This window comes from Macaca nemestrina, chromosome 10 (genome assembly GCF_043159975.1).
Source record: "Macaca nemestrina isolate mMacNem1 chromosome 10, mMacNem.hap1, whole genome shotgun sequence".
In the NCBI taxonomy this organism is placed as follows: domain Eukaryota; kingdom Metazoa; phylum Chordata; class Mammalia; order Primates; family Cercopithecidae; genus Macaca; species Macaca nemestrina.
This window is the reverse complement of record NC_092134.1, coordinates 111,023,913-111,051,277: the sequence shown is the minus strand read 5'-3', so window position 1 is coordinate 111,051,277 and position 27,365 is coordinate 111,023,913. Positions and strand designations below refer to the sequence as shown.

At 48.2% G+C, this 27,365-nt stretch overlaps 1 protein-coding gene across 4 annotated transcripts in view; it reads left to right on the top strand.

Annotated features, from left to right (window-relative positions):
* The window catches only part of LOC105484261 (tetraspanin 11), a 70,459-nt gene that overhangs the window by 6,059 nt on the left and 37,035 nt on the right, over positions 1 to 27,365 (top strand). For all 4 annotated transcript variants that reach the window (XR_988836.3, XM_011745728.3, XM_011745729.3 and 1 more), the window contains exon 2: positions 22,272 to 22,366. Coding sequence is in view for 3 of the 4 variants with exons in the window: in XM_011745728.3 (XP_011744030.1) it covers positions 22,283 to 22,366 (84 nt within the window). In the remaining variant the exon portion in view is untranslated. The remainder of the gene's footprint in view (positions 1 to 22,271; positions 22,367 to 27,365) is intronic.

Sequence of the window (27,365 nt, the reverse complement as noted above, 5' to 3'; positions counted from 1 at the left end):
TATTAGCATGAATTTTCCTGTTCATCCTTAATATTGTACAATGCCACTTTAAAAGACTGAGCATATAACGCGTGTAGAATCATCAAACTACACAATTCCGATTTCATAGCTCATACATGCACATGCATTTTGTTCTTACCGGAGCAGTGGCATTGCTGCTCTCAACTACTCATCAATGCACTCAGCATCGCTAACTCAACTGTTTTTATTCCTCTAGCAGCATCCCTGGGGCTCACTAGGTCTCTGCGACTGTGCTGGGCATATGGTCCTTCTCTTGAGAGTTGATAATTCAGGCCTTGTCTGTGCCTACCCAAAAAAGGAGGAAGGGTTGGACATCAGTGGTTCATACCCTGTTTGCGTGAGAGTGTCACAAACTCCTTTGGAGATCTACTAAAACCTATGGAACCGCAGCACATAGATGGTAAAAATGTTTTATACAATTTCAGGAGCCCCCAAGTTATAACTCCATGGAAGGAATTGTCTTTTAGGCTTACTGCTACGCTGTGGTATCCTGTTCCAGAGACAAGATAGGGACTATTTTGAAAGCAAATGAGAAATTGTTCAAATCCTTCTATCTGGGAAAGGAGATGAGATTTTAAGTCATTTGGCTTTTGAAATTCAATTCCTGATGCCTAGAAGGGAATGACGCTGCCTTTCTGATTCCCAGTGGACAGGTTGTAAATGTCCTTAAGCGTGAAATGACGTGGTCCACGATGAAGGCTTTTGTGAGAGAGCTTCTCTTTCCGCCCCACAGGCTGGACTCTCCTCCGGCCTGGCTGACCCCGGCCAGAGCCGCAGGATGACAAACTGCCACCATCCTGTTGCTGGGCTGCAGCTGCTGCTCTAGTGGGGAGAGGCAGCTGCACATCCAACCAACACTGACGGAATTCAGGCACAGGCTGGGGCATCACGGTCACTCTCTGGGTGATCCTTGCCCTCTAATTTCACCGGGCAGAGGAGGACACTGGCTCAGATAGGTTAGGTGACCTGCCCAGGGTCCCCCAGCCAGTAAGAGTGACATTAATCTTCCCTCCATGTATGTGACAGCCCAACCCCCAAATCAGGAGGACACTGGCTCAGGTAGGTTAGGTGACCTGCCCAAGGTCCTGTAGCCAGTAAGACATTCATCTTCTCTCCATGTATGTGACAGCCCAACCCGTAAACCAAACATCGAGAACCAGGCTCATGTTTATGTTCCCCTTTCCAGCTCCCTCCTCTCAGCACTGGGGATGGGAGAAGGGAGGAAAGCTGCCCGCTACCTCTGTCCGGGATAGTGCAGGAGCCTCTGCACTGACCTCTCCCCGAAGCTCATGGGTGTCCTTTGCAGCATCCAACCAGTCATTGCCCATCCAGTTCTCAGAAATTGTCAGGTCAAGAAAACAGTGGCTGCAGCTGTAGTGGCTGCAGCTGTGGACCTGGGACAGGCTGCTCTGGGGACCTTCTCCAGTGGAAGACACAGCAGTGTTGTTGAGGCCACTGTGTCTTAGACTCTGGGTCCCCTGTGTCAAGCCTGATGGTGAGCTCTTGATTCAGATTGAGTTGAGATCATTGTTGATTTGGGGCCTGGAATGCCTCCCATGTCCTCTAGACAGCCATGAGGGGCCATGTCCTATACTCCTTCCCTTCACACCTACACACAGCAGTGAACACACACCAGGGCCCCCATGAATAGAGATGCCTATGGACCTTTAGCTCCAATCTCAGTCCTAAATCCAAACCTGGGAGTCCCCAGAACCTGGAGGTGTCATTCACTTTGGCCCGGCTCTGTGGGGGACTGTGGATGCGGGCTCTCAGAGTCATGATTACCCAGCTCCCTGGCCGCCTCAAATTTCTGCAAGGCACTAGCCCCCAGCTGTTGGGTGGGCCAGGCCCAGGTGGACGGGGGTGACTGGGAAGATGCACTTCAGATGTTTCTGTCTTGGCTTCATGCCTGAGGGGCAGAGCAGAGCCAACCACAGAGGACTCCTGCTCTGCACCTGCTGGAATTGCAGCCATGTGTGCCTTGTTGTGGTCACATGGACTCAGATCCCAAGGCCTGGGTACAGGCTCCAGAGAATCCATCCAGGCTCAGCTTCTCTGGCATCTTAGTCCATTTTCACACTGCTGATAAAGACATACCTGAGACTGGGAAGGAAAAGAGGTTTAATTGGACTTATAGTTCCATATGGCTGGGGAGGCTTAACACACCCCTTCAACAAAAGAGATCCTGCTTTATCTGCCTTATATACTGAGGTTCTACATCAAGCTTGTCAAACCTACGGCCTGCACGTGGCCCAGGACAGCTTTGAATGCAGCCCAACACAAATTAGGAAACTTAAAATACTATGAGAGGTTTTTTTGCAATTTTTTTCTTTTAGCTCGTTAGCTATCATTAGTGTTAGGGTATTTTATGCATGGCCCAAGATAATTATTCTTCTTCCAATGTGGCCCAGGGAAGCCAAAGCATTGGATACCCCTGCTCTACATAAAAATTTATTTGAAAGAATCTACTACTACCATAACTTTCTCAGAATACAAGTAAAGAAACTCAAGTCACAGAGAGGGTCAGTGACTTGCCTGAGGTGCTGGCAAGTAGAGAGGGACCTCCTAAACCTAAGACCTCTGCCTCTGAAACCTAGGCCTCTGCCTGTCCCCACCCCCATCTGTGTGCCATTGCCTTTATAAACACAACACAGCTGTCAACAGATGACCCTCGCATCACTTTGGCAACTCCCCTTTCTTTGGTCATCATGGGAAGCAAGGACTCCCTCAGCCCCTGTCCCTCTCCTATGATCCGAGAGCATACACTCTCCCCAGCCAAATTCCCCTTGTGCCAAGCACTGGTCTTCCCTGCAGGGAGGTGAGCAAGCAGCTCCCACCCAGACAGGGCATCATACAACATGTCTCCATGGGGTGAAGAAAAGAGCAGCTCTTCTCCACAGAAATCATACATGCATTCAGTCAAGAAGACTGGGGAAATTATCACAGAGATCATTCTCTGAGTGTGGGAAAAAGTATAGACTGTATTCTTCACTATAATTAAGCTCAGCTTCAAGGGAGTAGTAAGTATATTAGCCAATGCATTGTTCTCTTTCTCTCCCTCTCTTTTTTTTTTTTTGTTTGGGAGGTGGAGTTTCACTCTTGTCTCCCAGGCTGGAGTGCAATGGCGTGATCTTAGCTCACTGCAACCTCCACCTACTGGGTTCAAGCGATTCTCCTGCCTCAGCCTCCCAAGTAGCTGGGATTACAGGCACCCGCCAACATGCCTGGCTAATTTTTGTATTTTTAGTAGAGACAGGTTTTCACATGTTGGCCAGGCTGGTCTTGAACTCCTGACCTTAGGTGATCTGCCCACCTCAGCCTTCCAAAGTGCTGGGATTATAGGCATGAGCCACCACACCTGACTGCGTTGTTCTTTTGGGAAAGTATTTTTGCAACCCGTTATGTGAAAGTTAAAACCCTGTGCTCTTAGTGCCAAGAGGCAGTGATTTTCCTGCATGGGCTTAGGGTCACCAGCAGCCTCCTCCACTCCCCTAGCTGGATCCATTGGTGCAGTTAGGCAGCCTGGGTCAGCTGCCATGGACTGACCATAGGCCAGGCTGGACAGCCCTTGACTGTCCTAGGTGACATAGTCTCTGCCATGGTCTTGCAGAATCACGGGAAATCAATTAACAGATGCCCAATTATCCCTACAGAGAAGTCGTTTTAGAACTCATCTAAATGGATGCTTATTCCCTAACGCCAGCTCTGGTTTATAACCTGCTGAACCATTTAGGTTTCTTTAATTTAACCTCATAAGTGGTGGGTGACTCTTAAGTCTCATTCCCTGGATCAGAAAGCCCAGTGGTGCCCTATTGCTTACAAAATAAAATCCTGAAATCTTGAGCCTGGCACACACCTTCTCTGTTACCTTCTTTGCTTAATTCCTGCTCTTCCTTCAAAACCCTTGCCCACAGCTCCCTCCTCAGCACTCCTGTACACATTTTTCTCCCTGAACTGCATACATTGTGCTACAGTGATGTTGATGTGTCCATTTCCCCAGCTGTGAGCTCTTTGAGGTCAGGGACAGCTTCATTCATTCTCTTTTCTTCATTCTTTGTCTTTGGGAATCTCCAGCATCTGGCACATTGTGTGCCACATACGAGGCCTCAGATGTTCAATGAATTAATAATTAACTGGTTAATTTCAAGGGAGAAAACAGATACCTGAACCACCAAGCACACCCCTACAATGATAAATGAGGAGGGCAGCCTCAGGCAGGGCAGCATCAGGGAGAAGAGTGGAGTGGTGGGTTCGCAAGATGTTCATTGAGAAGAGCTGCAGAAAGGAATGGCTTAGTGTTGGGGTGGGAAGTGGTAACACTGAGAAAAAGGAGTGAGCACTGCATAGGTGGATGGAGTGTCACAGATTAGGAATACAAGATGGATGGGTTGCAGTGGGAAGATACTGACTTAGTTCTGGGCATGCTGGATGTTAGGGGGCCTGTGGTCATGGGCATGAGCCTGGAGCCCAGCAGGCTTTGAGAGTCATCAGCTTGTTGGAGATGGGTGGAGTTTGGCATGAATGGGGGTAGCAAAGAGGAGACAAGAGGCAAAGCACAAAATGTTCCCATCTCACCCTGGAGGGAGTGCCAGCCTTAAAGCTGTAAACCAGGAAGAGGACCAGTCGATGAGGCCAAGGAAGAGAGGACAGTTTCGGAGACTTGGTTATGATGTTCAGATCAAGGCAAATTGGAAACTTGGAGAAGAATACAATGAGAATGGTAACATGAAACCAGCAGTGGGGGAAGAAGGCTTCAAAAGAAGGTGTGACCAACTTTTCAAATTCAGCAGAGATGAAGCAGGAGGAGATAGGAAAAGCCACCTTTGGCTCTGGCAATTAGAAGTGACTTTGGGATGAGTGGGTAGTGGAGGAGGTCAGACAGTGGTGGGGTGCAGGATGAATGGATGAAGAAGTGAGTCTTCAGAGGAAGAAAGCTCTGGCAATAACTTAAGAGGGAAAGAGGATCTAGGGAAGTGTGACTTGAGAAAGTCTGGTCAAAGTATGCATGGTCATTAGGTTGAACTGTTGCATCTTAACAGCTGAGATTGTGTCCTGGCTCACTATACTAGTCTTATTCAGGACTAATTTGTTGCTTCTAGAAGTGGAGCTAGAGCAGTATTTTTTTGAGGGGACGGGGGTAGTGGAGCAGGGACATTTGTACGAAGACTCTGACCCCCAGCTATAAGAGTCAATTAAAACAAAGGCTGAGCTGCATGTCAGAAACCCAACAGGACTGTGGCTTAAAGAACAAATAAGCTTCTTTTTCTCTCATATAACAGTCCAGGCTAGGCAAGCTGTTCTGCTCCACACAGTCACACAGGGAGCCAGGTTCCTGCCCTTGTTTCTCTGCCATCCCTAAGGGTAATGCGTGGTCTCAAAGTGTGGTACCTAGACCAGCAGCATCAGCCTCACCTGGAAACTTGTTAGAAATGCAGAGTCTCAGGCATCACCCCAGACTTACTCAGAATCTCTAGTAGGGGAGCACTGTAGTTTTGAAAGCCCTCCAGGTGATTCTAATGTACCCTTGATTTTTGAGAACCACCACTCTGAGGTGCTGTCCTTGTCTGCATGGTTGAAGCTGATTTCAGACACATCTGTGGCAAGGGAAAGACTGGAAGGGGAAAGATTGTGGCAGTATGCATGGGCAGTATTTTAAGGTCCAGGGGTGGAGTGCTACTTCCACTCATCCATTGTCAAGAATACTATATGGCCAGAGCTAGCTGCTAGACCGGCTGGGGAATGCAGTCACTTGTTAGGTGGCCACATACCCAGCTACGACTCCATTTTAATGGAAGAAGGGGAGAAAAATCTTCCGGGAGACCATTAGTAGTCTTGGCTCCCTTATGAATCAAACTTAAGTTTAATGCCACATCCCATCCTCTAGAAGGAAAAGAAAATATCTACCTACAGATCACTACAGCTTATCTGTTTAAAGAGATCCATGGGGGTCTTTTATTGGGTGTACCACCCCCCAAATGTCTGTCCACCCTCACTGGACGTGAGCAACCTAGCCCTTAGACACCTGCCTCAACTGCTCACCCACTATATACTGTGCTGCCCAGTCCCTGGTTGGTAACTTCCAATAAACATCAGGATTTCCCCAGCTGACCCCATCAAAAGGAAGGCACCCAGGCTGGGCAGGGAAGGATATGTAGTTAGAAGGGGTGCTGGTTTATTAAAAATCAGAGCTAGAAAGATGAGCAGCTTGTCCAGTGAGCAGCTGGGCACTTGCAGGGCAGCTGTGCACACCTGCACAGACTGTGCCTTGCACAATTCCAGGGACAGCCATTCTCATGTGTCTCAACCATGTCCCACCCTCAGGGGAACCCCAGCAGCCTGGGATGTTGGGCCTTCTGCTGCTGCTGCTCTTTGCCTTACAGATCCTGAGCTTACCCTCAATGGGTCACCCCTGAAGCTTCCATCCTTGCTCTGAGCAGCTTCTCAGGAAGCATCTCAGTGCTCCAAGGACCAAGCCTGGACAGAGAAATCAATTCTGGATGGGGACAGCTTATCTTCCCTCCTCAAAGCCTACTAAAAGCCCAAACCTGAGAGACCTTGACTTTGGCATCAGCAACACCTGGGCTTGATTCCCAGGTCTGCCAAAGGAGCCTCAGCCTCCTTGTTTATAAAACAGAAGTGGGCCGGGTACAGTGGCTCACACCTGTAATCCCAGCACTTTGGGAGACCAAGGTGGGTGGATCACTTGACGCTGGGAGTTCGAGACCAGCCTGGCCAACATGGTGACTCCTGTCTCTACTAAAAATACAAAAATTAGCCGGGTGTAGTGAGCATGGTGGCGCATGCCTGTAGTCCCAGCTACTCGGGAGGCTGAGGCAGAACTGCTTGAACCTGGGAGGCGAAGGTTCTATTGAGCCAAGATTGCTTCACTGCACTTCAGCCTGGGCAACAGAGCGAGACTCCATCAAAAAAAAAAATAAAAAGTAAATCCCGAAGGAATGGCACCTGCCTCACTGAGTTATTGAGACAAGTAAGAAACTTGGACCAGATGAGGGCCCGACCACTATGCTGAAGCTGCAGGGGGCTGGGTTTTCGACTACTGGCCAGAGTCTGGGAGAGATGGTTTCTCAAGGCCATAAAACACCTGTCTTCATAACTAGGAAATCATAATTTCTGAAACAGAGGCAGGATGATGCACCTTCCTTAGATCTGGCATTCGTTTATGTAATGATCTACCTTCAAATTCAGCCACATGCACGCGCTCCATCTCTAACAGCTCTGCCGCTTGTGACGCTGAAGTCTACAGCAGGAGAAGGGAGCCACTTGTGTTTGTCGACACTGAGGTCACACTTGTGGTGGGCCTTAGGGGCTCTGGGCTTTCCTGGCCTCTGCTGTGGGTCCGTTTTTAAGGGCTGGAGCAAAGGCAAGAAAAAGTGGGCTGGGCGCGGTGGCTGAAGCCTGTAATCCCAGCACTTTGGGAGGCCGAGACGGGCGGATCACGAGGTCAGAAGATTGAGACCATCCTGGCTAACACGGTGAAACCCCATCTCTACTAAAAAATACAAAAAAACTAGCCGGGCGAGGTGGCGGGCGCCTGTAGTCCCAGCTACTTGGGAGGCTGAGGCAGGAGAATGGCGTAAACCCGGGAGGCGGAGCTTACAGTGAGCTGAGATAGAGCCACTGCACTCCAGCCTGGGTGACAGAGCAAGACTCCGTCTCAAAAAAAAAAAAAAAAAAAAGAGTGGGCAAAGGGTTAGGAGAAGTGAGGAGACTGCATATTCATTTTCAATCCCTGTCAGAGCTGCCCCCTCCTGTGGGTTTCTTCTGAGGTCTCACTCCTCTAAAGGGCCTGATTATGCCCTCAGGTGTTTCCCATCAGTGGAACTGTCCTGTTCACATTGGTGCCTTGTTTGGATTATTTTCAAAAGGATTTTTTACTTTGATATACAATGGACATAGGTCTGTGTCTCTCATCTGAGGCTGAAATTGGAAAACGAGGGAAAAGAGAAGACACTGTGGAGAGTGCACAGAAAGCTTAGGGAGAAAAAGACGGGGGCAATCCCTGGACTGGCTTGTGAAAGACTCCCAAAGGGCCCTGTTGGGAGAACTGGCTGGTGCCTGCACTAAAGCCATCTATACAGAAATGCATCCTGCACGTTCCCACAGGCGCACGCCATAGAAGCGATGGCCTGAGTTTCGATTCTCTCCTTTCAAATACCTTTGACTTAGGTTCCTGGGGAACCAGGTGAGAGCCTGAGTGGGATAAGAAATACTTATGTGATTCTCAAAGAGTTCATGAGCATTCACATGGCTCCTTAGTGCATTCCTTCCTTCCTTCATTCAGCATCCGACACTCATACATCAGGTACTCTGTTGGGTGTTCAGGGCCCAGAACTCAACTCAGATTTTATCAGATAATATAGCTAAGGGGCATGCCTCAGGCTTCATTAGTGGGGATTGTTGACCCTGGGATGTAAGAGCAAGAAGTGGCTTGGAGAAAGACATAGAGTGTGGAGGGAATCTGACAGGTTTGGAAGCTTGAGGAGTATTGAATATTGTTGACAAGCAGCATAACATGGTGGTCAAGAGCCAACCTGGGATGTTTTTTAAGTGAATAGAAGCACTGCTCATAATTATGTCCACAACAGGTGTAAACCAGAGTTAACCTGTCTCCCTTTCCTCTTCTGTAACATGCGGATGATGTGCGTGCCTACCTCATGGGGTGGTGAGGATTAAAAGAAATATTGCTTACAAGGCAGGAGTCCCTGACCCCCAGACCATGCCCCAGTAGGAACCAGCCTCAAAGCAAGAGGTGAGTGGCGGGTGAATGAGCATTACCGCCTGAGCTCCACCTCCGGTCAGATAAACAGCGGCATTTGATTCTCATAGGAGCACGAACCCTATTATGAATTCACATGTGAGAGATCTCAGTTGCACACTCCTTATGAGAATCTAATGCCTGATGATCAGAGTTGAAACAGTTTCATCCCAAAACCTTCCTCCCCCTACCTCCACCATCCGTGGAAAAATTGTCTTCCATGAAACCAGTCCCTGGTGCCAAAAAGGTTGGGGACCGCTGTTACAAGGTACAGTTGATCCTTGAATGGCATATGTTTAAACTGTGCAGGTCACCTGCATATTTTTCAACCAAAACAGATAAAAAATACAGTACTTGCAGGATGCAAAACCCATATATACAGAGAGCTGACTTTTCACACGCAAGGGTTCTGTGAGACCAACTGACAACCTTGAGTATGCGTGGATTTTGCTATACTTGGGGATCTTGGAACCAATCCCCTGCGTATACTGCGGGACAACTGCTCTTAGTACTGTGCCTGATGCATGGTACATGATAAACACTAGCCACGGTTATTCCTAGGCACACAAAATGCACAGAGCATTGGGTGATGCAGAAATGGTCCGAAACTACTGTGCCAGCAGTAAGTCTTGGAATCAGGCCTCATTTTTACCCAACCCAGTAAGGAAGGTGGTCACTCCAGTATTATAGGTGAGAAGAACTGAGGCCCAAAGGCAAGGAGCAAGTTAGAAATAGAACTTGGACTAGAACCCAGGTGCCTGGGTGTAGGCCTAGCCCCTCTTAAGTTGCAGTAGTGTTTGGGGGCCTATTGAGAAGGGAAGGAATGTGTAGAGGTGACCCAAGCACCAAGACAGCTGTCACCTTCTGGACTTGATGACCTCACTGGCCCTGCTGGGATGGCAGAGGCCCTGCCGGTGCTGCCTCCTGGAACCCCACCCACAGAGCACCGCAGCTGCAGCCCCGTCTGGGGGCACCTCTTCCAACCCCACCAAGGGTGCTCCTTTTGCTGTGCCTTGCTGCTATGTTGAAAACAGAGATGAGGGACTTCTCTCATTCTACAGCGCTTATCACTGTAGCTGTTGCCTTCTTCCTACTTCTTTTAAATGACTTTCCTGTCGGAAGCAATTTGCTTTGTTAAACTCAGGTCTTGGTTTTCTCCAAGTAGATTTTTCATGGCCACCTGGGGACAGGGTCTCCCCTCACAACCATCTGAATAGAGTGCACTAGCAGGCCGGTGGGCTGAGGGGCAGAGGTGCTGAGACTGCATCCCAGCCATCAGATTCAGGCTCTGAATGATGTATTTTTAGGGTTACCCAACCTTTTCCCATTGTCTTTCATTGGAAAGCTCTTAGAAACTTGGGTCTAATAATTCCTTTACCCTTGTCTGGCACTGGTGCCATAAAATTGAAGTACACACTGTTCTCACAAATTCTCCATCCCAGTTGGTCCTCACAGTCACCATGCAAGCGAGACAAAGCTGGCCCAGCATCGTCTCCATCTTACAGAGGAGGAAGAGAGGCTCTGGAGGTCATGGAATTTTTCCGGGGTTCACACTGCTGTAGGTGGCAGCTGGTACTCACACCCAGATCTTCAAACTTGCCAACTAGTGGCTATTTTCTGTTTGCTTCATCACTGATTTTTGTCACAAGCACTGAAGAAGTTCTGATTTCAGACTGCAGCTTTTTTAAAAAAGAAAAAAGGATCTAGGAAAAGCATGGCATGTGTGTGGCATTGGAATATTTACCAAAAAAGAAAGAGAAACACACATAGCAAACCATCCAGGGACTCTGTCTGTATGTCTGCATCTAGAGAACAAGGACAAGTCAAACCACTTGCCTAATGATAGGAGCAGAGTCCTGACTAAGACATGGAATGCAATTTGTTACTTGCAAATGAAGTAAAAAAAAAATAGTCATGTACTTAGGAAAACATGTCTCTCAGGGCATAGAGACAAAGAATTCTTAGTGCTAGGGTTTTAATTCAAGTTCTGCTTACAGCACCATCCACGTGACTCTGTACTTAGCAATCTGACCCCAGGTTTAGTCCAAAAGAGTTGCCTGAATTCATTTACCTGCACACAATGAACATGGTGATAGAAAAGGCCAGCGGTTGCTCAGAGACCCCCGCCCAGCCTGTGCCTCACTGTGGCACTGGCAGCCACTGGATCTCTTGGCCTAAGTCAAGGAGACAGAGGACCAGGGAGAAGTTGTGATTCCCTCCAGAGGGTTCTCCAAGCAGTTTGTTTCTTTGCAGTGACAGCCATCATGGCCCTGCTGACTCAGGTTCCCTTAAGGGTCAGAGAACACTGTCCCTGCTGCCTCCCACAGCCCCGACTGGGGTCTCTGCCCAGGGCAGATCCCCTCATTCTTAACTTCCACCAGAGACCACCAAGCTAAAAGAAACTACAAGAAACCCAAACTAGATCTGCGCAAGGAAAAGTCAAACATCTGCTCTGGGTGTCCGGGTCTCACTTGCTGGGTCTCAAACATCTGCTCTCATGTGTCTGGGTCTCCACTTACTGTTCTGTGCCTCAGTTTTCTCCTCTACAAGAAGGGATGATAATCCATCATGGGATTATTTTAAGGATTAAATTAATTAATGCACATACATCACTTGGTTTGCGGCATGCCTAGCATGTGGTTAGCATTTAGTAAATGTTTATGTTTATAATTAGTGTATCTGCCAATGAAAATGTTGTTGGTAGCTGTGGAAAGAACACTGGCCTGGGAGACAGGAAACCAGATCCTGCCCTGCCACTAATCTGCAGTGTGACTTTGGCCACAGTGTGACCTCCTGTTCCCCGACCCCAAGCTCCACCAAACAGGCTCAGCTTCCTTGATTCTCACACAAAGGAGCTGAGCTCAGGATCCTTTTGGCTTCTTCCAGCTACCCCATTCCAAGAGTCTGAAGAAGTCTCACTTCTATGACAGCTTCAGGAATATGGACAGTCACAGTGTCCACTCATCGGGAATGGAGCAGGAAAGTGAAAATTAAATAAGAGGGAAACAGGTACAGAAGGACAAGGCTGTTGGCATGGGGTGTGGAAATCCACATGCAGGGACTGTAACCAAGTTTCATCTGAGGCCTAAATTAAGTTATAAATTAAATCATTTAGACTGTTTTTTCCTTTCCAGCTGTCTTTGGTCATCGAGCAGGCATGACCTTTTGTTGGCCAAGAACTCAGAGGTAGAAACTGGCACTTATTTAACCGAAGGGATGCAGAGTGGGGTCTAGCTTATCCCCTATGGCAAACACACTAGTTTTGTGGGGAGTTTTCCTTTTTTTTTTTAATGACAGATAAAACTGTATGTATTTACCATGTACAACAGGATTTTTGAAGCATATATACATTGTGGAATGACTAAGTCTAATTAACATAGGTGGTACTTCATAGAATTATCGTTTTGTGGTGAGAGCATGTAACATTCACTCTCGTAGTGTTTTTCAGGAATACAATATATTATTCACTATAATAATCTTGTTGTACAATGGATCTCTTGAACTTACTCCGCTTGTCTAAAAATTCTGTACCCTTTGACTATCATCTCCCTAATCCCCCTCACAACCACCCCAGCCCCTGGGAACAACCATTCTGTTTCTATGGGATCAATGATTTTAGATTTCACATGTAAGATCATATGTTGTTTGTCCTTCTGTGCCTGGCTTATTTCGCTTAACATAAGCCACTTCTGTGTCTACATCCAAAGGAAGTGAAGTCAGTATGTGAAAGAGATATCTGCACTCCCATGTCCACGTCAGCACTGTTCACAATAGCCAAGATATGGAATCCACCTAAGTGTCCATCAACAGATGAATGGATGAACGGAATGTGTGTATATACACAATGGAAGACTGTTTGGTCTTTTAAAAGAAGAAAATCCTGTTGCTTGTGACAATATGGTTGAACCTGGAAGACTTTATTTAAAGTGAAATATGCCAGCTTTGTTTTTATTTTAGAAGCACCAAGTTCCCCAGAAGCCCTCCCCTGGATATGGGATGCTCCCCGCTTAGGGAATAGAGAGTCAGAGTCCCCCAACCTGAGCTTTTGCTAATGGGAGCTTTTGCTAAAAAGCTGATGAGATCCCAGGAGTAGAGGATGTGGAGAAAGGGAGGCAAGTCACAACTAAGTGAGGCCAGCCAGACTGTTCCAGGCCCTAACCCGAACCCGACTTCCCAGTGCTTCCTGTTGCACTGGCCCATGCTGCCCAGCCGTTCCCCGAGGCCTTTGCTCACACTGTCCCCTCCGCCTGGGCAGCCCCTGCTCATTTTCTGCCCTCAGAAACCCTGCCTGTCCTCAAGGACCAGATTAAATGCCCCTTCCTTTTGCCATCCCCCTGCCCCCACCATCCCTGTCTGGCAGAATGAACACCCCTCCCTCTGTGTTCCCATTATCAACACAGGCCAGCATCTCAAAAGTGCTCCCGTGTCTGGAAGTTGTTTATATGCCTGTGGCCCACCCTGCATGGCTCTGTCAGCTCCTGAAGGAGTTAAGTCCAGTGATTCTAAGTACCAGGCCTGGCACCTGCTGGTGACTCCACACATCTTTGAGTGTGTAAAGGATGTAGCTGGCCCAGGGCCTGAAAATGCCTTGTATTTATGTCTGATTTATAAAAATCAGCTCCCAAGCACTCCTCAACTCCCTGCCAACCATCACCATTAAAGGACTCAGCTCTCCTGCTCAGCCAGTAGTTGTGGTCCCTCTGCTTCTGGTCACTGGCCCTGGCCGGAGCCTTGCCCTGTTCACTGGGACTCCCAGCACATCTGGCCAGCCAGCTGGGCCCTTTCTACATGTCCCTTGTCTTCTCTGTGCTTTGACCCTCATTCACTTAGGGAAGGGGGGATCCAGCCGGAGACACAATGATCCCCAAGTCTCACAGCCCATGACATTACACATCCGGCCCTGAAGAAAGTCGCCAAAATCCATCACCTCACCATCAAGGCATCTGCGGTTGCTTTTCTGAGATGTCCTATGGCCTGGGTCCTGCCTATGACATTAACGGCCCCCAGGGCCTGCTGGCTCCCCCTGAATCCCAGCTTTGTTCTGCAGTCAGAACCTCAGCCTGGAAGAAGGCCCACTGAGGCCCGTTACCAGGACATGTGGGAAATCCTTGACATTTCAACAGGAACTGTGTCCTAAATGTGAGTTAGCATGAGAGAACACGGCCACCCTTGTGCTCCGCCCCACTCAGTTTGTTTCAGATGTGAAGGATACTTACACTGCAAGGTCGTGAACTTTCAGAACTGGAAAGGGCCTTGAAGAACATTGAATCAAAGTGTGGTCCCGAGACCAGCAGCATCTGGGAGCAGTGGCCAGCCATCCTGGTTTTCCGGTATTACCCAGGTTTAACACTGAACAGCATTACCATATTCCAAGAAATCCCTCTGTCCTGGGCAAATGGGGATCATTAGTCGCCCTTCTGAGAGCAAATTCTCCAGGGTCTCACCCTAAACCTAATGAATCAGAAACTTTGGGGGTGGACCCAGCAATTTGTGTTTTAACAAGCCCTCTAGATAGTTCTGAGACTTGCTCAGGAGAACCACTCTGCTGATAGCTGGGAAAACAAACACCCTGAGAAGACAGTAACATACCTCACGAAGCACAGGCAGCAAAGAAGGGCAGACCCAGAGAAAGGGTCCTGACTGCACTGTGAGGTTCAGCTGCCCCAGCTCAAGCCAACAGGCTCGGAGAGTTACCCCACAAACTCCATCAGCCTGCTAAGTAAATATGGTACTGAAAAGGACCCAAACCACTTGCTGTGGTCCACGGGCACTGGGTGCCACTCTGGGGATCTGGGAAGGTGGGGACAGCCACCTTCAGAGAGGATGGGATCCCTCTGAGCCCTGAGCATTTGGACAGGCAGAGAGGAGCAGGTGTTTCTGATTCAGATCACAGCGTGAATGACCTGGAGCAGGGATGCAGCAGGGCCTTTCAGAGGCCAAAGAAAAGACCAGCTTCACAGAGGTGGGGGGTCTGGGGGTATGGTCCCTCTCCTTTGTCTTCCTGGGCCTGTCCGTGATTCTGTGTCCAGTGTTGATTACCACCCCTGGGTGGGAGTCTCTGCCTTGCCTGCCCCCCGCTCTCTGGCTCTTGCCCCTTAGGGACACCTCCTCCCATTGGTTCAAGAAGCCCAATTCCTGTGAACAGAAATAACCCACTTAGGAAGGCCAGTCTGCTTCCCAGAAATCAGAAGACACTCCTCAAAGCTCAGCGAAAACAATTTCAGGGGATTATCCAAAGTCCAGGTCCTTCCGTTCACTGGTGGGGGCAGATGAACCCACCTCAAGTGGCATATGTTTGCTTCTCTCCAGGGGCTACTGCAGCCATTACCATGCCCACCTCGTGTATCACTCTCTAGGAAAAGAAAAATTGTGGGGTACAACAAGGTCCTAGACAGGGGAGTTCATTGGGCAGCCAGGAGGAGGGCTGGAAGTGGTTGCTAGCAATAGTAGCTCCTCCTCTCTCCCTCCTTCAGCCCTGTCCCCTTTCCCTAGAGGTAACAGAGCTAAGTGGGCTTTGGAGCCTTTCCCAGTGCTCTAGGCATGCTCCAGCCTCCCTTCCTGACAACACAAAAGCGCTTCTGTATTAGTCCGTTTTCATACTGCTGATAAAGACTTACCTGAGACTGGGAAGAAAAAGAGATTTAATTGGACTTACAGTTCCACATAACTGGGGAGGCCTCAGAATCATGGCAGGAGGCAAAAGGCACTTCCTACATGGTGGTGGCAAGAGACAATGAGAGAGAAGCAAAAGTGGAAATCCCTGATAAGCCCATCAGATCTCGTGAGACTTACTCACTATCACAAGAATGGTACACGAAAGGCTGGTCCCCATGATTCAGTTGCCTCCCCCGGGGTCATTCCCACAATACATGGGAATTCTGGGAGATACCATTCAGTTGAGATTTGGATAGGGACACAGCCAAACCTTATCATTCTGCCCCAGCCCCTCCAAATCTCATGTCCTCACATTTCAAAACCAATCATGCTGTCCCAACAGTCCCTCAAAGTCTTACTTCAGCATTAACCCAAAGGTCCACGGTCCAAAGTCTCATCTGAGACAAGGCAAGTCCCTTTCACCTATGAGCCTATAAAATCAAAAGTGAGCTAGTTACTTCCTAGGTACAATGGTTGTACAGGTATTGGGTAAATACAGCCATTCCAAATGGGAGAAATTGGCCAAAACAAAGGGGTTACAGGGCCCATGCAAGTTCAAAATCCAGCAGGGCAGTCAAATTTTAAAGCTCCAAAATCATCCCCTTTGACTCCAGGTCTCACATCCAGGTCACGTTTATGTAAGAGGTGGTTCCCATGGTCTTGGGCAGCACCAGTCCTGTGGCTTTGCAGGGTGCAGCTGCTTTCACAGTCTGGCATTGAGTGTCTGCAGCTTTTCCAGGCACATGGTCCAGGCACAAGCTGTCGGTGGATCTACCATTCTGGGGTCTGGAGGACAGTGGCCCTCTTCTTACAGCTCCACTAGGCAGCTCCCCAGTAGGTACTCTATGTGGGGGCTCTAACCCCACATTTCCCTTCCACACTGCCCTAGCAGAGGTTCTCCATGAGGGCCCTGCCCCTGCAGCAAACTTTTGCCTGGGCATCCAGGTGTTTCTATATATCCTGTGAAATCTAGGCAGAGCTTCCCAAACCTCAATTCTTGACTTCTGTGCACCCACAGGCTCATCACCATGTGGAAGCTGCCAAGGCTTGGGGCTTCCACCCTCTGAAGCCACAGCCTGAGCTTTACGGTGGCCCCTTTCAGTTACAGCTGGAGCAGCTGGGATATAGGACACCAAGTCCCTAGGCTGCACATAGCAGAGGGACCTTGGACCCGTCCCACAAAACCACTGTTTTCCTTCTAGACTTCTGGGCCTGTGATGGGCAGGGCTGCCATGAAGACCTCTGACATGCCCTGGAGATATTTTCCCCATTGTCTTGGGGATTAACATTTGGCTCCTCATTACTTTTTTTTTTTTTTTTTTTTTTTTTTTTTTGAGACGGAGTCTCGCTGTGTCACCCGGGCTGGAATGCAGTGGCCGGATCTCAGCTCACTGCAAGCTCCGCCTCCGGGGTTTACGCCATCCTCCTGCCTCAGCCTCCCGAGTAGCTGGGACTACAGGCACCCGCCATCTCGCCCGGCTAGTTTTTTTTTTTTGTATTTTTTAGTAGAGACGGGGTTTCACCGTGTTAGCCAGGATGGTCTCGATCTCCTGACCTCGTGATCCACCCGTCTCGGCCTCCCAAAGTGCTGGGATTACAGGCTTGAGCCACCGCGCCCGGCCGGCTCCTCATTACTTATGCAAATTTCTGCAGCTGGCTTGGATTTCTCCTCAGAAAATGAAATTTTCTACTGCATTGTCAGGCTACAAATTTTCCAAAGTCTTATGCTCTTCTTCCCTTATAAAACTGAATGCCTTTAATAGCACCCAAGTCACCTCTTGAATGCTTTGCTGCTTAGAACTTTCTTCCGCCAGATACCCTCGAGTTCAAAGTTTCACAGATCTCTAGGGCAAGAACAAAATGCCGGCAGTCTCTTTGGTAAAACATAACAAGAGTCACCTTTGCTGCAGTTCCCAACAAGTTCCTTATCTCCATCTGAGACCACCTCAGCCTGGACCTTATTGTTCATATCACCATCAGCATTTTTGTCAAAGCCATTCAACAAGTGTCTAGGAAGTTCCAAACTTTCTCACATTTTCCTGTCTTCTGAGCCTTTCAAAATATTCCAACCTCTGCCTGTTACCCAGTTCCAAAGTTGCTTTCACATTTTCTGGTATCTTTTCAGCAATACCCCACTCACTGGTACCAATTTACTAATATTAGTCCATTTTCACACTGCTGATAAAGATGTATCCAAGACTGGGAGGAAAAAGAGATTTAATTGGACTTGCAGATCCACATGACTGGGGAGGCCTCAGAATCATGGTGGGAGGCAAAAAGCACTTCTTACATGGTGGCAGCAAAAGAAAACGAGAAAGATGCAACAGTGGAAACTCCTGATAAACCCATCAGATCTTGTGAGACTGATTCACTATCGTGAGAATAGTATGCGAAAGACTGGCCTCCATGATTCAATTACCTCCCCCTGGGTCCCTCCCACAACACATGGGAATTCTAGGAGATACAGTGCAAGTTGAGATTTGGGTGGGGACATAGCCAAACCATATCAGCTTCCTTTCCCAGGCCGCCTAGCTGCTTCCCTCCTGGCCTTGTCATTTGAAAATATCCACCTCCCGGTCTCATTTCCTCCCACCTCATGGTGCAGCCCTAACCCCCCACCTGTCCTCCATGGATGAAGGTGAGCCCTTGCTAGTCCTCATTTGACTGAGACCTCTTGGCAGCATGTGGCACTGTGGACCACCCTGTCTTCCCTGGCTTCCAGGACCCTGCACTCCCCTGGTTCTCCTTCTACCCTCTCCCTCGCATACCATTTTGCTGCCTGATTTCTTCTTCCTCCACTGGCTCTCTTTTTAGACAGCAGGGCTCCTCCTCAGAATCTTTCCTCCCCTGCCTCTTACACACACTGCCTGCCTGATGGAACCTCCTCTCTGTGCTCTTGAGGAGTCTGTGCCCTGCTCTCCATCCCCCACCCCCTTCTCTTTCTTGGACTTAAGCGCCACCATCCTGGGGTCAGCCTTATCTTCAGGATGCAAATCCAAGTCTCAGAGCTTGGCACGTAAGGTCACTTTTGACCCCCTACATATCCTTCAGCTCTCACTCCCTCCACTCATACTCTGTACCAGTGGCCTCCAAAGTGGAGACAGACAGTACACTGGGGTGCAGGGAGGACTTACTAGAATCTGTATCCCTAATTATTTTTACCTTTAAACAGTGCAGAATTAAACTTTGAATATCTGCATATAGATTGATAATAGTACATGAATAATATTTATCAATAAATTAGTGGAGGCAGTTGTACAGTCAGAATTGCTTGGCAACCACTGCATGGCATTATCTCTGGTCTTGCTGTGTAAGACCTGCCATGCCCCAGCATGGGATGCTCCTATACACCTTAGTACCCACTGCTTCCTCTGCTGTGTCAGGGTGATATTAGCTGCGAGCAATAGCATATTCAAACATGTAGCCGAAAGAAGCTACAAGTTTGTCTTTGTCTCATGTAAACTCAGTCTGGAGGTAAGCAGCTCAGGGATGGTATGGCAGCTCTAAACTCATCTGAGACCCAGACTCCTTGAACCCATGGTTTCCAGCTCATGGCCCAGGATGGCTGCTTGAGCTCCAGCCATAACATCAGCATTCCAACCAACAGAAAGAAAGGGTGAAGAGAGACATCCCCCCCACACACACATTAAGGATACCTCTGATTATTAGAGATAAAGAATGACATTTATTAATGATGAAGAGTTTGATCCACCAGAAGGATATCACAACTCCAAATTTCTTTGCACTCTATGAAATATCTACAAAATATATGAAGCAAAAATTAACAGTATTAAGCAAGGGATAGATAAATTCACAATCATAGTGGGAGTCCGGAATATACCTTTTTCAATAGCCAATAGAACGTATCAGTAAGGATATAGAAGATGTGAAAAGTACAATTAACAAATTTGATCTAACTGACACATACAGAATTTGTACCCTATAATGACAGGATTCTCATTCTTTTCAAATGCCTGTGAAACATATGTCAAAAAATGATCCTTGTAAGAAGTTGCCTATACCACTTCTTATATACCATTTACCGGCCAGCAGTGAATCCTCCTTCTAGCAGGACGGGAGTCTGGGAAATGTTGTCTGTTCCAGGTGACTAAGTATCTAACTAAAATTGAGAGGTTCTATTCTAACAAATACTAGGGGGACCAGCAGTCTCTGGTCCCTCCCCTTCCTCCTTTGCCCTGGTAGATCTCGTCCTGTGAGTACTGCACAGTGGGTAAAAGCTTGAGCCCAGAAGCAGAGATTCTTTATTCAGCTCTGACTTTGTCATTTACTTGTTATGTGACTTTAGTTTAATTATTTAACCTGTCTAAACCTGATTATATTATGAAATGGGAATAACCCTATTTCATAGGGGTATTGGGAAGATGGACTGAAATCATGAGTGTAAAGCACTTAGTTCTGTGCCTGGCACATAGTAAGTGTTCCATAAATATTAGCTACATAGAGAGGTTAAATAACTTGCCCAAGGTCACACAGCCAGTAAAATGACAAAGCTAGCTTTCAGATCCAGTCATCTGGCTGCAGGCTGGTACTGACACTTCTTTGGGGCCTCTGCCACCCCCAGCACAGTGCCCCACATGTGGTGTTGGGGAAAGGAGCACTGAATGGTGGAGAATAGGAAACTCAACTACAGATTAGCCATGTGACCTTAGAAAAGTCATTTTTAAATACACATCTTAAATATGTAAAATTCCTCATTCTTTCTGCCGAAGATTGAATTAAGTGAGCCCAGAGGTTTCCCCTGACCCTGACATTTTGTGGTTCTATCTTCCCTACCACTAATGACCGAAATTTTACCATTAGAATGGTTTCTTTTCCTTAAGCCTTGTCTTCTGCCTGAAGTTCTTTTTAAAAGATACAATTTTCCTTTAGAGGGCAGGGTCCTGACTCTGTGGTTTGAGTAAGTGAATCAGGCCCCTTTGCCGCAAGTAGAGAGAAGGTTCTGGGGCAGAAGTCCAGTGGCCCTGCCTGGGAGGGGAGGGGTGTGCGCAGGGAGAGAGACTGCAGACAGGAGTGGCCAGGCCCCACAAACTATGCCACTCGCTAAGGGCCTGCGGTGGCCCAGGAGACGCTGCACCTGCTCTCTTGTCAGGACTGACTGCATGACCGTGAAATCGCTCCCGTTACATCCCCTGGCCGACACCATCCACGGCCATATCTTATAGGCTTTCTTTTTTTTCTCCTTCTGTATTTATTCTACCACCCTACCTCGAAAACTAAATTGGAGAAAAATGAGTTTTGTCTTTTTTTAACGAGAAGACTAGCAGTCTTAAATTGCCTTCTTCAAAGTCTGCAAATAGAAATCACAAATAAGTCAGCCACATTGTCTTTTCTCTCTTCCTCTCTTCCTGTCTCAGTGAGCCCATGAGCTTGAAATAAGAGGCAGAACAGTGGCTCAGAGGAAATAACTGGGGCGTGGCCAAGCACCAGTCCAGGAGGCAAGAACAGGATGAAAGGAGGGCCCTACTGGGGGTTGGAAATAATGGAGGAAGAGATGGAAATGCTAAATCCCCCTGGCCCAGCCCATGTGTCTTCTCTGCAGGCCCAGCAGCCATGGTCCATTATAAGACTGAACAGGATGACTGGCTGATCGTCTGCCTGAATAAGCATAAGCTGTGCCTCATTGCTTATGGTTCTGAAATAAAAGAGGTTCCCAAAATGGGGGTAATTTCTTAAAGACCAACTACTCTGTGAGTGTGGGTGTGCACGTTCCCGGGGCAAATGTAGCTCAAGAAGGGGAAACTACAAAGGCTTCAGACTTTCTGAGGTTCAGACAGAGAAGCAAACAAGATTACCAGGCACAGTAGGCCCTCTCTGCCTTTATCACCACCGTCGATGTCATACTTCCCAGAGAGTCCATCAGTGGGTGTCAGGACAAGAGAGAGCATGGTGCTGGGGTAAAGACGGGAGTTTTAGGACTGGAGTCTTAGGCCGTCACCCCAGTTCTATGACATGTAATAATGGGTAACATTGATTGAACACTTACTACATGCCAAGGACTATGTTAAACACTTCACATAGATTATTTCATTTAATCCTCAAAACAACCCTATGATATATGTGTCATTATCCCCCACTTACAGATGAGAATGCTGAGGGATGGGAGGTCACATAACTTGCCCAAAGTATCACACATCTTGTGACAGATCAGGGTGTGAACCCAGGGAGTCAGACTCCAGGGGCTCTTGTACTTCTTCCTGCCAAACCACCAGGCCTGTCTGGGCCTGCTTCCTCATCTGGAAAGTCAAGCTGCAGCAGCCAGGTCGGGTGGACTGGGTGATCACTGGGGCCCTTTCCAGCACAGGTGCTCTGCTCTGGGGTTCATGCCGCACCTGTGGATTCAGAGTCCTTTTCAAATGATGCAGAGTGCAAGTTTCCTATGCAAAGTAGTGATGCTGAATATGTGTGTGTGTGTGTGTGTGTGTGTGTGTGTGTGTGTGTGTGTGTGTGTGTGTGTAAGACAGGTAAACTTGTGTCCTGCAACCCTGATGAGACAGGACAAGAGATTAAGAATACAGTAAGACCAGCGCAAAGTCTGTGGGAGAATTGTAGGTTAGAACTTTGTCAGGAGGACAAAACTGACATCTAAAGTTCTGGAAGATTCTGCCCCACTTCACCTCTATTTGATGTCCTTAGCAATTCCCAGATCTTTGCTCCATGCTACCCATGCATAGCCTCAAAGTCCCCAGGCAGATAGGTTAATGAGCCCTTCGAAGGGAACCTTGCCAAGATCCTCTGGCACTGGGAAGGACAAGGTGGTTCTTGGTGATTCCCTGGCCCAGCATATGTGTCTTCTCTGCAGGCCCAGCAGCCATGGCCCACTATAAGACTGAGCAGGACGACTGGCTGATCGTCTACTTGAAGTACTTACTCTTTGTCTTCAACTTCTTCTTCTGGGTGAGTGAATTTTGCACACACATCCTCTTCCCAGAACACTGAATGAGTCAAGCCACCTTTTTTTTGTGTCACCACTTTGAGGTTGATATCTTCCAAATCAAAGATCAACGATCAACCATGGATGAACTCTTCCCACTTTAAAGCGAATATGTACATTTGCTACTGAGAAGGAAGAGAAGAATTGGGTCTGCAGGTTGGCATGGAGTTCGTACCACCTGGTATCTGAATAGAGGCACAAACATAAAAATAAGCTTTGTGTTCCAGCCCTACTATATGAAGGGTCCAGTTCTTTCTTCCCCACTAACTTGTTGCACCAGTGCCTTTTGGAAAATGTGACTGCCTGAAATAATAACTTGTTTTCCACTGAAGTCCATTCGCCTTTCATGGTTAACATTCTCCAGGCCCAGGGCAGAGAAACAGAAGTCCTGGAGGCTCCGACTACTGCTGCCTGTGATGAAAATGATCTCTATGGCGACTCCCCTCAGGAGCCTCTCTGGGTGAGGTCTTCCAGAGGGGTGTAGTCTGTCCACTTGAAGCAATCATCTGGGTAATTGGGAGCAGAATACCATCAGTTCCCGAAAATAGACACTGGAATGTATTTATTTGTTACGACAGTCTCACTAAATTTGAGAAGGTAGAAGGGTGACAAGAGTGCAGGCTTTGCAGGCAGCTGGACCCATGCTCTGCTGACTACTAATGGTGGAGCCTTGGGCAGGCTACTTAACTTCCAGGAATCTGTTTCCCCAGCTACAATTCAATGATAAATTCTAGCCTGTTGGGGTTGCCTTCAATGAATGTAGTATTTTGAATATATTAGATGTCAAATGCCTAAAAATACCAGCCAATCAACCCATGATAAGGCATAGCTGGGCTTCCTGCTACCATGGTAAGGGAGAAGACACTTGACAGAGTCTTAGAAGCATCTCAGAAAGGCAAGTGCAAAGGTGGGGGACATGTCTGAGTTTTCTGGGTCTTTCCCACAGGGGCTTGCTTAAGATTGGAAAAGACCATGACGTGAGAGTTTAGGGTGGGTAGACATGGCAAGGCAAGAGTTCTGAAGAGCCTTGGAGAATAGACCAGTCATTAGATGCTATCTATTAAAAAGTTGTGCAGTCTGCTATTTGTTTAAATGTTTGCAAAGTTCCTGAAAGGAATAATAAAATAATTTGTCACTTTTACCTTCCTGGACGAGAGTTTCCTGCAATACTGAAGTCGTGACGATGAAGATGGTGCAGTAATAAAGCTGTGTTGATATGGATAGGAAACTGTGTGGTAGAGATGGTTTCCATTCTGAGGGACAAATCCAATAGGGCGATAAGGATTCTTGCTAAGTAAGCATTTCTTTTTAAGAATAACTTTATTTCCTGATTATAAAAGTCTTATGTATCCACTACAGATAATTTCTAAAATATTAAAAAGTATCATAAAATGAAAATTGTTTTTATCTCACTATGTTCATTTCAAAGTGCCATACACTGGATGGCTTTAAACAACAAAAATTTATTCCCTCACAGTTCCGGAGGCTAAAAGTCAGAAATCAAGGTGTCACAGGGCCAAGCTCCCTATGAGACTTGGGTAGAATCTTTCCTTGCCTCGTCCCAGCTTCTGGTTGTGGCTGGTGACTCTTGGCACTCCTTGGCTTGTGGCTGCATCGCTACAGTCTCCAAAGCCTCTGTCATCACACACTGTTGTCCCTGTGTGTCTCTGTCTTCACGTGACATTTTCTTCTTACAAGGACACCAGTCATGTTGGATTAGGACCCACTCGAATGACCTCATCTTAACTTGATTACATCTGTGAATATCATATTTCCAGATAAGGCCACATTCTCAGGTACCAAGGGTAAGGATTTCAACATATCTTTTGGGGGACCCAGTCCAACCCAAACCACTGGCCACCCCAGGAACAGCCACTGTTGACATTCCCTCTAGACTTTGCTTTGATCAGGGCAGGAGATGGTGGTGACTTGCACTGTGGGAGTGTCAATGGGGATCTAAGTATTTGCAGAGAGTGAAGGGATTTAAAAGGTGAAATTGTCAAGATTGAGTCCTTAACCTAAAAAGGCATCTGGGACGTGTGGATGGTGGATGGTAGAGCTCTTCATTGTAAACAGGAGACCAAGGTTCAACCTCAGTCTCCAATAGCGCTGGCTTTAAGACTTTTGGGATCATGTCCCATGTAAGATATACGTGGAAGCATAAGAAATAGTTATGTGAAACATTGTTCACCAAAGTAAGTTTACCCTTATGTTGCGTGATGCGCTCAGATTTTTTTTCTATTTTGATTATTTCCTTCTTTTTGTTTTTAGTGCAGCTTACAACCCACTAAACTTAATCACAACCCTAATGGGTCACATTCCAAAGTTTGAAAAATTCAGAGTCATCTTCACCTCCACCTGAACGAGGTCAGACTTCAGATGGCAATCCTTCCCCACCACCCTGTGCCTCACTCCCGCCTCCCGCCCCGGCCTCCACCACCTAGAATTTCAGTTAAGCTGGTGTTGATTGGATGATCCTACAGAGCAGGGAAGGAACCAAAAATGCTGACACTTTCTTGCCTCCTTTGCAACCGTAAAAGAAAATGTGGTCCAGGGTTTCCTCTGTGGCCACCCAGGAGATGTGTTTCTTTCCCCTCCCTTTTCTTCCATGGCTCCCTACGGCTCCCATCGCCCCTGCAATGGTGTTCTCTAACTTCTTATTTTAGTCAGCCGCTTGGCTGTGTTAATAATCAAAACTTTTCTAGCCTCTCAGGCGCTCTGCCAGGCTATGGGGAGCACTGAGGAAGCAGCTGCTCCCTTGCCTGGAGAGGCTGCCTCTGCTCCACAAGGTGTGTCCCGCCCTTGAGCATTAGCTGAGGCCTTGGTATTTCCTCAGGGACCAGGGATACATGGGGCTAAGACAGGTAGCAGAGAAGACGGAGGACTTGAGCCCCAGCAGGGGAGTGAGATGACTTGAGAGCATCACTTCGGGAGTCAGGGAGGCCGTGGGAGGGAAGCACCTTCTGCCGAGGCTCAAAGCCCTTCTCTTGGTACATCGACATCCCACCGAATGTGGCCACTGCCCACTTTCCAGGCTTGCCATCTAAGAAAGAGCAGGTGATGGCTTTTCTGCTACACCCCTACTTGAGATGCTGAATGGCCTGGGACCACTGCCCCCCCACCATGGTCTTCTGCCCCTCTGTGCTGTCAGGATCTGCTGGGAGGCAGAGTCACAGTTGAGGGGGATGTGCACTTGGTCTGCACAGCGCCATGGCAGATGAGACAAGTCAGGACGAAGCCTACAGTAACCCCTTCTAGCTGCTCTGCTGTAGCTCAGGACTCTAGGCCTGCTGTAGCCCAGACACCAGTGACTTGCTTCCCAGGCCAAGCAGCTTCGTTGTGGGTCAGCAGCCCGGTTGGTTAAATGGGCACTAAACTGAGCATTAGGATTCTTAATTTCTGCTCTCCACACTTCCTTTGGCCTTCTTGTGGGACTGTGGAAAACTCACTTCTCTCCAGGCCTTGGTTTCTCCATCCAGAATATAAAAGGGGTTGAAATCAATCAGTCCCTTCCTCCCTCCCTCCCTTCCTCCCCTGCTTGCTTCTGTCCTCCTGTCCTCCCTTCCTCCCTCCCTCCCTCCCTTCCTTCTTTCCTTCCTTCCTTCCATCCATGTGTAGCCCTCTGCTAGGGATATTAAGATGAACGAGATTTAATCAAGAGGCTAAAAGAGGAGGCACACAAGGTATCCAATAAAATAAATAGACTATGAGTGTAATTATACAAACATGTGCAAGACATGGAGTTGGTACAGAGGACAGAATGATTTGCTGGGAGATGGGGCAGGGACAGCTCCAAGGAAGGTTTCCTCTGGGCTCTGAGCTGGGTTTGGAAGATGAACAGATGATCACATGTTCCCTCCCAGCTCCACCCTTCAGTAAGACTCATGAGATTTTGCTCTTGTTATAGGGGTAGATGGGAGTGGGGAAGACAGCAGAGGAGGTAGTGTTCTGAGGTTAAAGGCAGAGAGCCAAAAACAAGGATGCCTCAAAGTGGAAAATAGCCCTTAGCATGACAAGCCTATCCTTGAAGATTCCATAAACCAAGGCAGCAGGAGCATGGGCAGAGCCGCAGAGAAATGCATGCCTGGCACTCAGAGAAGGTTGTTCATGAGGAGGGTGAGCAGCAGCACCTGATGCATGCTTTTGTGTGCCCTCCTGGAGAGCTCGGCAGCTCGGGCGTGGGACTGGGGTGCCTGCCTGCGTGTGGGCATAGGGCTCAGCTGTGCTGTATCAGGACTGCAGCCCAGGGTTCAGCTGACTCTTCTGATGTGGGAATGGGAAACCATTCTTTAAAAGAACTTGAGTCTTGTTCAGACCTGGTCTCCCAGTCCTCTCCCTGAGCCCCCACGCTGTGTTTGCTCCCCATATTAGACCCATTCACTTCTCCTTCATAGCACCCTGGTGATTACTAAGTCAGGTCTTTCAACCCAGTGTCCTACAAGTGATCCTGGGGCAGGGGCAGTGGCAGTGTCAGGCATGGGCCCCATGATGGCCCAAGAGCCTGGCATCATCATAGCAGGTGCACAGTGGGTATTGGTTGAAAGAAGGAATGAGAGTAACCAAGCATCAGTCTGACCTTAAGATACCTAGGGCGCAACCCCAGCCTTTCCAGGAGCCTCTTCTTAATGACCCAGAGAAAAACCCATTCCTCACTGGGGCTGCTGGGACTTTGTAGACTGCCCCTTTAAAAATCAAAACAGCCATAAAGCAGGAAAGAGAAACACTAGCTGTTGCCCTAGGAGCTCAGCAGACAGAGGCAGGTAGGGGAGCAGGTGCCATTTCCACAGCCCTCTGCAGAGCCCCATCCACTGAGTCCCACACTCACTGGGGCGGCTCCCCGGTGCCAGGCTGTGTGCTGGGCTGTGTTCTGAGGGGAGTGAGGGGCCCCCTGCCCCAAGTGCCAAGGGCTGCTGTGAAGTGAGCAGCACCACAGGCTTGCAGGAGAGGGATGAACTCACCTGC